General features: G+C 50.2%; 2 protein-coding genes across 2 annotated transcripts; one reads left to right on the top strand and one right to left on the bottom strand.

The window, feature by feature from the left end:
• Nucleotides 1-431: 431 nt before the first annotated feature.
• SMPDL3B (sphingomyelin phosphodiesterase acid like 3B) lies at nt 432-6,334 on the bottom strand. The gene is made up of 8 exons (XM_063356166.1): nt 6,231-6,334; nt 5,897-6,116; nt 4,382-4,479; nt 3,715-3,858; nt 2,956-3,128; nt 2,628-2,808; nt 1,921-2,054; nt 432-824 (listed from the first exon to the last, which is right to left on the bottom strand). Exons 1-8 carry the CDS (start codon nt 6,292-6,294, stop codon nt 432-434), a joined length of 1,407 nt encoding a protein of 468 aa, XP_063212236.1. The 5' UTR covers nt 6,295-6,334.
• An 89-nt stretch (nt 6,335-6,423) lies between these two features.
• On the top strand, nt 6,424-11,050 carry RPA2 (replication protein A2). Its single transcript, XM_063356165.1, has 9 exons — nt 6,424-6,623; nt 6,828-6,940; nt 7,024-7,125; nt 7,212-7,325; nt 8,244-8,318; nt 8,889-9,002; nt 9,300-9,410; nt 9,589-9,683; nt 10,417-11,050. Exons 1-9 carry the CDS (start codon nt 6,437-6,439, stop codon nt 10,499-10,501), a joined length of 996 nt encoding a protein of 331 aa, XP_063212235.1. The 5' UTR covers nt 6,424-6,436; the 3' UTR covers nt 10,502-11,050.
• Nucleotides 11,051-12,588: the final 1,538 nt, after the last annotated feature.

The raw sequence follows: 12,588 nt of genomic DNA, 5'->3' as shown, positions 1-12,588 counted from the left end.
GACCTTTCAGGTTGCTGGTTGTGTGCTCTTTCCAGAGGAGAAGTGTGTACCAACATGAGGAACTCACCTGGCAGCAGACTCCTAGGGAACACAAGGGAGCCCACCGCTCTCATCCGTGGTAAGTTAAAAGTCCACGGGGAGGCCTGGTCTTCATCTGATTTGTGAGACTATCTCAGAAGTCACAGTGGAAGGGAGACAGACTCCCTGATGCAGGTCAGTCTGGCACAAAAAGACTTTGTAGCAACCACCGCCATTTCCCGATACATCAAGCTTTTCCAGAGGATTTCAAATCAACATCACAGAGCTTTTACTAAAAGTCACTGATTTTGTCTTGGTTTCCGACTAAGTTCTCAACGTCAAAAGCATTCATAATTGCTGATTCATGTGTGTCGTGACCTTGTGCCCTCTTCGTTTTCTCTTGCTCTCAGTCATTACAGCACTTGCTGGGGACTCAGAAGTCCTAAGAGCAAGGAGAATAATAAAAGCCAAACCCTGATGACGGCAGAGGCAGAGCTGCTGGTTTTAACACACTCATCGTATTTTGTAAAATCAACTTCCCTGATGGCACAAACATGATCAATGCAGCAGGCCTCCTCGCACGGGGTGAGGTCATATCTGACAGAGTTAAACTCGTAGTACTTCTGCAGATAGTGTGGATCCTTTGATATCCTCTCCAGCACCGTTTGCATGGAGCCCACAGAGCCATCCGGGACTTGGAAGGCTTCTGTCAGCCTATATTCTTCCTCCCATGTTGGGAACTCTTCCTCCCATGTCGGGGCCATCATGTTGGCCTGAGTTAGGTTCAAGTAGTAAGTCACCATATCCTGCAGGGAGAGAAAACCAGAAGGAGGACAGATCAGGAAAGGACCAGGCCTTGAGTGAAGTGTTTGGCTAGGATGTGATCAGCCCCTTCTCCCAGGCGCTGGTGGGCAGCACCACAGACCCGTGTATTCACCATGGGCAGTGCATCTCCCTGCCCAGTGACAGGGGAGCTGCCTCCCAACAGGTGCTTCCTACTGAGATGTGAACCTGTGGTGAGCCTCCAGAGCTCACCACAAATGCATCCTGTTTGGTAAGGGATAAAGGGAGGGCTCTTCTCTGCTTGACTTTGATCTCCAAACATCAGGAATTTTGAGCCTGCTTCAGAATCATACTTGTTATTTACTACCAACACTGTCCACCGGCAGAAGCAAGGGTTGGAGTAGTGTTAGTTACTGAGTGACATCATTTTCTCAACTGTGAGCAAACTAAAGAATAAAGTTTTTAACTTCTGTGCTCAGTCTCTTGCACTATTTCTCTCTCCTTCACTAGTTCCCCAGCCTTCTGCAGAGTATTTTAGCATTCATTTCTCATGCTCTAAACATGTAAATAGAGCATCTATAGAGATGCTTTATCGATTGCAAAGAAAAGCACCAACACCCCATCCTCTACCTCTTAGCAGATAAGAGACTGAGGAAACGGATGCAGCCCGTCCAATTCACCTAAATTCAGATCCACTACAAATTAATCAATTTAGCAAGTACGGGGGACTCAAATAATTTTCTAGGCAGTTAAATGTTTTTGGAGGACAGCTGACAAATCTGTTGGTCCCCAAAGAGAAGTTCTGCAATCCACGTTACCTGGGTAGTAAAGCAAGTGTCAAAGGAGACTAGATAAAGACATGAAGAACATGGCAAAGCCTGTCCTGCACTGGGGAACTCAACCCAGCAGATGGCCTGGGCCAGCTGACTGCAGTCGCCTTGCCTTTTACTCACTGACGCTCTTACTAAATCTTTGTGCTAGTCATGAAGCTGAAATATCTTGGTTGACGTCCTCTCCTACACGGCTGCTTGGCTCCTGTAATCCTGCCTGTTAAAACCACATGGAAGAATTAAAGTACTCTTCTAGAACTGAAGTGTGCAGCACATGGAGATCCCCTACCAACACTTGAAGGGTGTCTGGATCATAGTCGATCACCCGGATCCCAGGGTTGTTGGCTCCATTGTTCACTCCAGGTAATGTTGTTTTCCAGGGAGTCACTCCAGGAGCCAAGAACATAACATTGATTGGAGAACCTTAACAGAAAGGCAAAACAACCCATGAATGGGAGACCCTGGCTTCTATCACCCCCGTCCATGCTGCAGTGAGCACCGCGGGAACCAATCACGCTGCAAACAGCAGCTCTGTCACAATAGTGAATGCATAAATCAGCACATCGAACAGCATCAGGGACTGCTGCGGCTAAGAACCGGCTTTCCACTGCTGTTGAAGACTCTTGTAGTGATGGTGCGCAAGAGAACCATGCTCAGCAAGAGACCCAGAGCACTATGTGTAACCCAAACGCAAAGATTCGTAACTGCTCCCTTATGTCTCAGTTGATGTCCAAACCATATCAATAGGGAGAGCAGGCAAGAATTTGCAAGGCATTGAGGGGAAATGACAAAATTTGAGGGTAAAAAGAAAGGAGGGGTGGAGCTACAGGCTGGGGGTGGAGATCAGAACCACTGTTGTCTCTTGTTGATCAAAGCATTTCACAAGCCTTTTCTGGCTTCCCAGCTGCATTCAGCCACTGAAACCTCTCATTGACAGTGATTTTCTGGGTGTTGGCAGAGCTATCACACAAATGCTTGGGTGGCCAGAACTGGTACCTGTATCACTGTAAAACATTCGAAAGCTGTCCGTGTGATGGTGCCCAAAAAACTGGGCAGCAATCACTTTGTGGTGCTTCTCCACAATTTTCAAGTATCGTTCATTAAAGCTGCTCCGGAACCAGGGCTTGCCTCGTTTCTTCTCGAAGAAGCCAGGAGGGATGTGCCCCACGATGTAGACCTACAAAAGCGAAGAGCTGCACTAAATGCAAAGCCCACACTTCCCAGGGCAGGCTTGTGACTGCACAGAGTGGAGAGCAGGAGCGAGAAGAGCTTCCAGGCTGGGAGAAGCCCTCTACAAAGTTTGTTTATTTATTTCTTTCAATACCATTTCATCTGCTCTAGAGGCATTGGTCAGTGTTTCTTCCAGCCACTGGAACTGCCCTCCAGGATCTTCCTCACCAGCTGTCTCGTCATTCTGGTCATAGTACAGATTGGTATTGAGGACAACCATTCGCCCCTTTGTCGTTGGGCTGGGCAGCTTCTCACTGTAGAAAGCTCCTGAAAAATGCAACCGGCCAGGAAAGAGCTGGAGGTCTGCTCATGTTGGTTGCTGTGACCCCAGATCCCTTTCCTTCCACCCCTCTCAGCTTTCCTTGGCAATAGCGACAACAGAGTCACTGTCTGGACAAGGTGCCAGCAGTGCTCTGAATGCTCCGGGCTGGGGATCTGGAGCAACGCTCCCCCCTCTGTACCTCGTCGTGCTTATGCCTCTCTGGGTGAAGGCAGACCCTGCATGGGGACAGCATGCAGCACCAGGAGCCGGGCAGCTCTAGAGAGCCACAGTACCGGCCTGCATCAGCAGCTTTCTTAAAAGATCTTTTTTTCCTTCCACTGAGCTCACATGCTGCATTCCCTGTTCCCAGTAACTCAAGGAAAGCAGGTGAGAATAAAGCATAAATAAATTTATTTTCTCCCATGCAGGAGAACTCAGTGCCAGAAATCAGCATTAAATTGTACCCTTCCGCTGCAAATACCCTACAAGTACCGTTGCTCTGAGCACAGAAGCAGGGAAAACTATTTGTGGTATTCTCCTAACCACCCCATCTCCCCAGAGTGCTGCCAACATGAGCCAGTGGTGCCATACCTGCTCTGAAAAGGGCAACAGAAGCATCATTCAGCCAAGGACGCCACAGTTCAGCTGTTCGGTTGTAGATCTTGTGTTCCTTCCCTGGAAACTGGTTCTTGGGGTGGAAGTCATGATTGCCCATAGCTGCGTAGACTTTAGTATCTAAAGACAGAGAAAAGGAGGCACAGAAGAATCCACGCTTGCTTCAGAGTTCCTCAGCACCAAAGCTGCCCGAGGCACCCACAGACTCAGCATGGCTTGAAAGCTTTGCAAAGGTGAATCATCCACACCCCAGCCATGTGGTTGCATTGACTGGGAATACAACACTGCAAAGACAAGCCACAGCTTTACAGATGAATCAGTGAGCTTTCACCATCAATAATGCTCCTTCTCCCACTGCTGACATGGATTAACTGTGAGGAAATCTTGCAGCCTTTTCTGTCTTAATGACTAATTACAGAAACATTTATTTTCCTCTTCTGAGTGAGCTAACCTGAAACAATGAGTATGCATCAGACGCCTTAATTCAGACATGCTTCATGCCATACAGCAACTAGGGAGAAGACAAACAAGTCCCAGCGACCACAGCCCTTCTGTGCCTTTCCTCTTCACAATTTTTCCACCCTGGTAAGCTCTACCTGTGAGACTCTGTGCCCCTCTCCCCTTCTCATCCCCTCAATCCTACCTGGAAATGTCTTTTTGATCAGAGAAGTCAGATTTTCTATTATGTGCAGAACTTTCTCTTCTCCAAGCTTCTCATTGGGGACGTGAGGAGTATCATCTCTAGAAAAATAAAAGCATCACAGTCACCATCTGTGACTAACAGGGCATATGCCTAAAGGGATAAGCAAGGCAGAGAAACTTGCTTGCTTCTCCGTGTGCCTCCTAGAAAATAAAGCTGAAGCTTTTGTGAGCAGTAATCAGAACCATGTTGGGTGGCCAAGGCACTGAAGGAGTTTCAAGGAATTGCTCAAAGTGAAAACGGTCTGCACTTTATTTTACCTTGAAAAAACCTATGAACAAGCATTAGAAGTGAATGCTCACTCTGCCTCAGTGCGTTTAATAGGCACTAAAGCTGACTGGAAATATTGCAAGGAATAGTATTTGCAATCTCAGGTCAACATCTGATCAGCAATAGGGAAGCAAAGCTGTTTGCACAGCTGTTTGAACAGCAGGATAACAACTCATTAAAATGAAAAAAAAGGAATGCCTCCAGTAAGGCAGTGATCATTGAGGCCTGCCTCCAAAAGCGTGGCAGACTTCTGGAGGCTATAGCAAATTAAACATTGACGTTGCACTGCTAGAAAAAAAGCAAACATTACAATAGGACATATATACTTACAATAATAATGCAAAATAAAGCTTTTACTGCCTATAAGTGACATGAGACCTGTGGAATAGGGTACCCGCTTCTGGAGACACACTAGGAGAAAACATGCTTCATTTGGCAAGGTTCCTCATACTTCTAAAGCAAAACAGCCCCTTCTTGAGACAAGTCTCCCAGCTGCCTCTTTGCAGGCTGAAGAAATGCCACAGGTCTGTTTTGCAGTGCCCTCCTGCCACTGCCTCTAACAGGCAGGGCTTGGTCCACCAAGAGAAAGAGAGCATCCGATTCCCCCCAGCATTTCGGTACTCAGAGTTTGTGTGAAGTCAGGCAGGGCTGTCAACAATTAAAAAAAGGAAGGACTGAGAGTTGCGATCCTTTCCTTTCCTTGCTGTTTCTCACTGCTGGAGCTTGTTGGGAGCCTCTTGCAGGTGTCAAGAGGCCTCATCATGGTTATACTCTCCCCCAAGCCTCCATTTTGCATTATAAAACACATCCGTATCTCACCTCTCCAAAATTGTTACCATGTAAAGAGCCCTGGATCCCTCACAAGCTCCTTATGGCCTGGCCCTCCAGATGCCCCTTCTCCCCTCCAAACGCTAGCAAGCCCCAGAACAGGCAGGATCGCACCCCAGCCCGAGAGCTACGCACAAGCCCAGAACACCCAGTGACAATTCCTGGAGTGTTTGGTGTTTCTCTCCTCGGAGAAGCAGCTCTCTAAAGAGACAGACATGGTCCCTCAGCCCCCAGGGCTGCAGCGGGAGGACAGAGGCGGTGAGCTGAGGAGAGCCCCAGCAGCGAGCGGGTTCAGAGCCCACCCGTCCCCTCCTGGCGGGACCCCGGCCCGGCCCGGCCCGGTCCCCGGCCGCCCCTCACCCGGTCCAGAGGACGAAGTCCGGCCGCGGCAGGCGGTTCCTCATGGCGCTGGCAGCGGAGGCGAGCAGGCGCCAGGGCGCGTCGCAGAGGTAGCTACCCCAGGGCCCGGCGGCGGGGTCGACGCGGGAACTGCCCGAGGGGCACGCCTGCCCGGCGGCCGCCGCCGCCTCGTAGTCGGGGTCCCAGTGGAGGTCGGTAATGTGCCAGAAGCGCCCTGCACCTGCCGGGAGACGCCAAGGCTCAGCGGGGCGGGGGGCGCGGAGCTGCCGCCGGGCGCCGCTCGGGGCCCCCCCGCCCGGCTGGCCAGGGAGCGGGGCGGACGTCTCCCCCTTACCTGACAGGGCCGCGGCCAGCGGGCAGAGCAGGAGGAGCGCGACGGGCTGCATAAGGCGCTGCATGAGGTGCTGTACGTCGGCTCCGGCTGGGCTGGGCTGGGCTGGGCTGGGCTGGGCTGGGCTGGGCGGCTCGGCCCGCCTCCCGGCCCGCCCCCCTCACCGCCCCCCTCACCGCCCCCCTCACCTCAGCGCCGCCGCACTCAAAATGGCGCCGGACGCTTCCCTGGGACTTTCCCCCATTGGCGGGAGCCGGAAGACGGAGGGCCGTGATTGGCTGTCGGCCGGCGGAGCGGCGTCCACGAATTGGGCAGGAGGCAGCGGCGCGAGGAGGGGCGGTGCGCGCGGGCCGGCGGGCGCCCGACGTTCGGCAGCCGCCATGTGGAGCGGGCACGGTGCGGCCGCGGCTGCCGGGGCTGGGCCGGGCCGGGCCGGGCCGGGGAGGGCTCGGTGTGGGGCGCCCGGAGACGGGGGGGCCGGAGGGGCCCGAGGTCGCCGCCGCCGCGCCCTGTGATGGCGGCGGCGGCGGCGGCGGCAGGAACGGAGGGCGCGTCACCGCCAGCGCCTCATGGTCTCTCTCTCTCTCTCCCCGCCTTCAGGCGCCTTCGACGGCGGATACGGCACCACGAGCATCTCGGGGCCTGCGGGCGGCTACACGCAGTCGCCGGGCGGGTTCGGCTCCCCCACGGGCACCCAGGCGGAGAAGAAGCAGGTAGGCCGGGAGCGGGGCCTCGGCGGGGGGAGCGGGGCGGGCGGCCCCAGCGGCGCTGACGACGGCCCCGCCGCCTCTTGCAGAGGATCCGCTCCCAGAACATCGTGCCCTGCACCGTGTCACAGCTGCTGGCAGCCGAGCAGGTTGACGAGACGTTCCGGATCCGCGACGTGGAGATCTCCCAGGTGGGCGTGGGGGGAGTGCGGCGAGCGGGGGGAGCGGGCGCGTTTCCCGGCGCCTTCCCGGGTGAACCGCCCCTCTTCCCCCGCAGGTCACCATCATGGGCATCGTCCGGCACGCGGAGAAAGCACCGACAAACATCCTTTACAAAGTGGACGACATGACAGCAGCCCCGATGGATGTCAGGCAGTGGGTTGATACTGACGTAAGCACCAGATTCCTTATGAGCGCGTTTCTTTATAAGCTTTGGGAGTGGTGAAGAGAGAAAACCTATATCAAAAAGGTGTGGTTGTTCTGAAAGCTCTTAAGAGTAACGTGCCCCTGAAAGCCAAGGGGGATGCTGCTGTAGCAGAGATTACTGGTGCTGTACGTGGCTCTTCTGTTCTGTCATTCGTGTGTGGTTCTACATTGAATCACTTTGAATAGTTGTTCAGAGTGCAGCTGCTGAAGCTCAACTGTTACTTCAGAGCTGAACTGAGAGGTGCGTGCTCAGGACCTTTGTGTGGAAACACAAGGAGAGGGAGTGAACAGAGACTTTTCTGTGTGGCTCGGTGATTGAGACAAAGACATATACTGATGACTGTTGTCTCATTCTCTGATGCATGCCTCCTGAAGTGCTAATAACTGTCACTGCTGGTATAGCAGCCTTTAAAGCTGGCCCGTGTTATTGTGACGTGTATTTGAGGTTGAACAGCTGAGTTCAGTTGAACAACTTTGGGAGAGTAATTAGGCAGACATTCAGTTGGCTTAGCTGCAAGTTTTGCATAACTTCAAAAAAGGTTCTGGCCTGCTTCTGTTCCTCTAGGCAAGTTATGTAGTTGTATACTTGCTTTTTTTATTATTTGAGGGTTCTTTCCTTTTGTTGCTCTGTGAAAATTCCTGAGAGGTGTATAGAGAGAGCAGAGCAGACAGATGGCTTTGCTGTCAAGTTCAACAAGCAAATATTTTTTCTTGATTTTTCACTTATAATTATGTTTATGTGACTGCTCTTACTGGGTGTAGGAATGCATGCCATTTGTGTTTGCTTGCGATAAGCCTCTTTTCCTAAGTCATTTATTGTGATAGTTGAGAAATGGAAACACGAATCAGCAAAACCTTCCTTTCTCCTTTTCCTCTCTGTTAGGAGGCAGGTAGTGAGAATGTTGTGGTACCTCCAGGAACTTACGTGAAAGTAGCTGGTCATCTTCGTTCTTTCCAGGTAAGATCATGTTACACGTGTCTGACTCCAAGTCACAAGGCTGGAGCAGCAGAGTGAAGGATTGGTGATCTGGCACAGTGTTAGTGGGTTCCTTTTAGAACATCCACTTGATTGTGGTCTTTATAGAATCACAGAATTGTTTTCAATAACATGTTGTTTTCAGCAGAACAGAGTACTGGCCGCCAGGTTCTTGGGTGTTTGTACTGTAGAGCTTAGACCAGGTTCTAGTTAATGGGGATGCTTCTTGTAGCATATTATGTGATGTGGTTGCCTCATAACTAAATATTATAACTAAATACATGAATAAACATTCAAATAATGGTGCAGGCATTAAAGAAAAGTGCAATTGATTAACAGAAGTTACCCTGTCTGTGTTGTCTTGCAAAATCACATATGAAAATGTAAGTCAGAAAACTGTGGACTTGTTACATGCAGACAAGCTCCCTACCTGCCACTGTCCCTCTTCCTAGAGAGAATGGTGGGGCTGGCTGTTATGCGTGTTCCTGTTGCTGTGATGTTAATTTTTTTTTTTCTTTTCTTCTTTTTTTTTTTTTTTTTTTCCTCTGAAAGAATAAGAAAAGCTTGGTGGCATTTAAGATCATGCCTCTGGAAAATATGAATGAGTTCACCACACACATACTAGAGATTGTCAACGCGCATATGATCCTCAGAAAAAATCTTACGGTATGTACTTGAAGATCCTGGTTCCATCTTGGCCCTTACTGGGTTACTGGTTATCTCCCAAAGAGAGGGACTTTGGGAGATCGTACACGAGTTGTGGGGCTGGAAAGCTTGAAGGGCTACAGTGAAGGTCTAACAGGAGTCCTGGCTGTGTTGGAGAGTGTGTTGCAGTCCGTTTCCAGTGGTTTCTTTTGGGAATCTGTTTTTAATCATTGTTTCTGTGGAATAACACTGAGTCTTTAATGCCGTGGGCTTGTGGCAGCCTGTGTAACTACAGCAATTTTACTCTCGTAATTGTAGTCAGCATCAAGAGCGCCTCAGTCGTTTTCCTCTGCTGGGATTGGTGACATGGGGGGCTATGGAGGTGGTGGCAGCCTGCCAGTGAACGGACTCACAGTGCATCAGAGTCAGGTGCGTGCAAGCAGCTTCTCCGGGAACACAGCAGCTGCCGTGGAGGCTGCTGTGGCGTGACGTAGGACAAAGAAACGCAAGCTCAGTTGCTCTTTGAAGACTGATAGTTCCTCAGCCTTGGTGTCGTTTACGACAGAGAAGCTTATCTGTGTGCTAATGGTGGTTCTTGCTTTTCCAGGTGCTGAACTTGATTAAAAACTGCCATGTCCCAGAAGGTATGAGTCTTCAAGAGTTGAAAGTTCAGCTCCACAATATGAGCATGTCAACAATCAAGTAAGTGTGTAGAAACGAAGGATATTCTGGAAATCCAGGCAGTCCTTCCTGGTGTCTGATAAAAGGAGGCAGAGGGGAAAATAGTGGGCAGGCCCCAGGTCCTGGCTTGTTCAACAGCGCTAGTAATTTCAGATGTTCCCAGTAGGATGCAGTAGTGAGCTAGAGCGTTTGAAATCTTCCAGCAGCCCAAAATGAGCCATTATCAGTTGATGTGATAAAATGCTTCGCGCCCTATTTCTGAAACAAGCTGTTGAACAGTTCAGTAGCAAAGTAGTAGGTGCCTGGGAGTACTGCAGTGCCTCAGCAGGACTTTCTCCTGTTCGAGGACCACCTTGCTCTCTGCACACGATCAGCACTTGGGAATAGACTGTTTCTCTTCTCCTTTACTATCTCATATAGCTTCCCCCTCCCTGAGACTTAGAGAAAGAGTGAAGCCCAAAGGCAGTAATTAACGTCTGTTGTCTTTGTGTTCTGTCCCCTTTGAAGCCCAGCCAGGTACCGCTGTTACCTGCCAAGTACCGAGAGCGGTGCCTTCCCCTCTGTGGCAGGCGGGGTCTAAGAGCTGCTGGGGGAGCACGTTGCCCCAGTTTTGGAGGAATTTTCTGTACCTCCTGAGTGGTAGAACTGCTCACAGGAGGGAGCCACCGGGTGGAGTCTGTAAATGGGAAATCCCTGAGAGAAAGGTGTTAATGTGAACTAGTGAACAATTGCTTTTTTTTCTTTTTCTTCAAAGGCAAGCAGTTGAATTCCTTAGCAGCGAGGGACACATCTACTCCACTGTGGATGATGATCACTACAAGTCAACAGATGCTGAGTGAAGTTACTTCCAGCTGGATTTAGCTGTAAGCAAATGCTTGTCCCTGTATCAAGTTATCCTGCCGAGCTTTGTGACGTGGAAGGTGATCTTTGCTCTTTCTAGCCTGTGGAAGTCCCAGTTACTCTGTGAGTGCCTCCTTGGAATTCAAGGACAAGCAGAACGTATAGATTCTGTGAACTGGACTTGATTATATGCTGTGACCATGTGACTGAAAGCATAAGCAGACATGGGAAAACCGAAATCCTCCAAGCTTTCAGTTGGTTTCTGTTTCCTTAGAGGACGCCGGTGTTAGAAAGAACCACCTCTTTCGAATCTTGCCCTGGGCAGATTGTCTTTAGTTTCTAGAGCTGTTTCTCCTAACTCAGCTTTCATTCTCTTTCATTCACAAAGTGGGTAGCCAAGAGTAGTATTCCACTAATGTACAGTAATCATGAATATATTTTTAAGTGGTTTAGTTTTTGCATTTAAATCTATATTTGTACTGCGCGGTGATCTTGTTACTAGAGCTTTTGAATGTTTCCAATAAAATTTTAACATGGGTAGTCTGGCATATGCGTGTGGCTCTAGAGGCTTTTGTTCCCTAAAAAAGAATATCATCTGCTTGGACGGAATGTAGCCGTGGGGGTAAAAACAGAGCCCCTGCTTTCAGAATTTCTTTACCTATAGTTATTTTTTTCCCTTAGCTTTTGAAGTAAATTGCTTTAAAAGGTCAAACTGAAGTGAATGCCTGGACACTAAGAAAGTAAATAATTGTACTACCGAAGAAATCTACGTGTTGTATCAATGTTACAAATACAGCCAGGATCACTCCTGCCACCTAAAGTACTTCAGCTGAAGTGCAAATGAATTACATTGCGTGGAACAAGTTTTTCTTCTTTAAACTATTTTTAAAGAATAACAGAAAAGACAGTAGGTTGGGAAACAGCAGGGTTGATGTTGGCGGTGTCTCAGGGTGGAGTTACCAGATTTGCATCTGCTGTTTCTCTGCACAATCCTGCCTTGTTTGGGGAGGCAGCGTGCCGCGGGCAACTGCTTCAGCCTATTTCTGTCCTCTTAGTCATGATATGCTTCCTGTTGTATAAAATGTGAAGCTGAAAACTACCTTCTGGGAACTGTTTTGCGTTTGTTAATGGGAGCAGTTCAGCGGTTCACAGATTTTCAGGAGCATTTTTTGCCCTGACCCCACGAGGCATGTAGTTGTTCTCCCAGGAGGAACCACAGCTCTCGTGGTGAAGGGCTTGCCAAAAAGCAGGACCCGGGATCTTTCAAGCTGAATGCTGAGACACCGAAATGCGCTTGCTGCTGCCAGATGGCAGCCTGGTTTGCTGCACTGACCTGTCCCTTGACTGCTGCCTGTGAGTGCCCAGGGGCCTGCTGGAAAAACAGCATGTGCAGCCGGGGCTGGTTGACTCCGGTGCTGTGGGAGCTGCAAGTTGTGGGGGTTTTGTTACCCGGGACTGGTGAAAGGACCTGGTTTTGAAGAAGCGGTTCTCCCCTGTGTGCACGTCTGTGGGGCTGGCTGGTGGGCCCAGGGCGTCTCCTTCCGGCGTTAGTGCTGGGGCAAAACCCAGATGTCCTGCTCCGGTTCCGAGAGTGGCGCAGCCGTAGCCCACGGTGTGCTGCTGGGCCTCAGTTGTGCTGTAGGTGTGGAAGAGGTGAACTTCCAGGCTCTGGAGCCCAGCAGATGTAGCAGCCGAAAATACCGTCATTCCCCTTTTGCAGGGGGCGTGCAGGTTAGGAAGAAAATCCCTGATGATTTTTGGAAGTGAGGATGAATGGAATTGCTTGCAGTAAAGAGAGTAGTTGTGTGACTAGACAAAGCTCTTGCGATGTGACTGGAGAGGAAAAACTCATCGCCTGGGGAGGGAGTTTAAGTCTGCCTAGTCTCCATTTGGTGTTTGATCTTCAAAGCATCCAGGAGCGTTGGCTGCTGTCTGGCCAGTGGGATGATTTGGAATAGGGCTTAGGGGACAGAGGTGTTGGCTGCTTCACAAAAAGTTTGCATTTAAAACTGTGAAATAACAGTGAAATCCCAACTCTGAATGCTTTTGTCTCAAATAAAGGAGAGAAGGAAAAACACTTGGGCGT

This window comes from Chroicocephalus ridibundus, chromosome 19, assembly GCF_963924245.1.
Source record: "Chroicocephalus ridibundus chromosome 19, bChrRid1.1, whole genome shotgun sequence".
Classification (NCBI taxonomy): Eukaryota; Metazoa; Chordata; class Aves; order Charadriiformes; family Laridae; genus Chroicocephalus; species Chroicocephalus ridibundus.
The sequence above is the reverse complement of the archived record's forward strand: the minus strand, read 5'-3'. Positions and strand labels throughout refer to the sequence as shown.

What these genes read in the sequence shown, in the direction of transcription:
- RPA2 (XM_063356165.1), top strand. Translation starts at nt 6,437, where the DNA reads ATGGCGCCGGACGCTTCCCTGGGACTTTCCCCCATTGGCGGGAGCCGG. An exon ending in TCCTCAGAAAAAATCTTACG is followed by an intron (nt 9,003 to 9,299) that starts GTATGTACTTGA and finishes TCGTAATTGTAG; the next exon opens with TCAGCATCAAGAGCGCCTCA. An exon ending in TCACAGTGCATCAGAGTCAG is followed by an intron (nt 9,411 to 9,588) that starts GTGCGTGCAAGC and finishes TTGCTTTTCCAG; the next exon opens with GTGCTGAACTTGATTAAAAA.
- SMPDL3B (XM_063356166.1), bottom strand. Translation starts at nt 6,294, where the DNA reads ATGCAGCGCCTTATGCAGCCCGTCGCGCTCCTCCTGCTCTGCCCGCTG. An exon ending in GATCAAAAAGACATTTCCAG is followed by an intron (nt 3,859 to 4,381) that starts GTAGGATTGAGG and finishes CTCTGTCTTTAG; the next exon opens with ATACTAAAGTCTACGCAGCT. An exon ending in AATGTTTTACAGTGATACAG is followed by an intron (nt 2,055 to 2,627) that starts GTACCAGTTCTG and finishes CTTTCTGTTAAG; the next exon opens with GTTCTCCAATCAATGTTATG.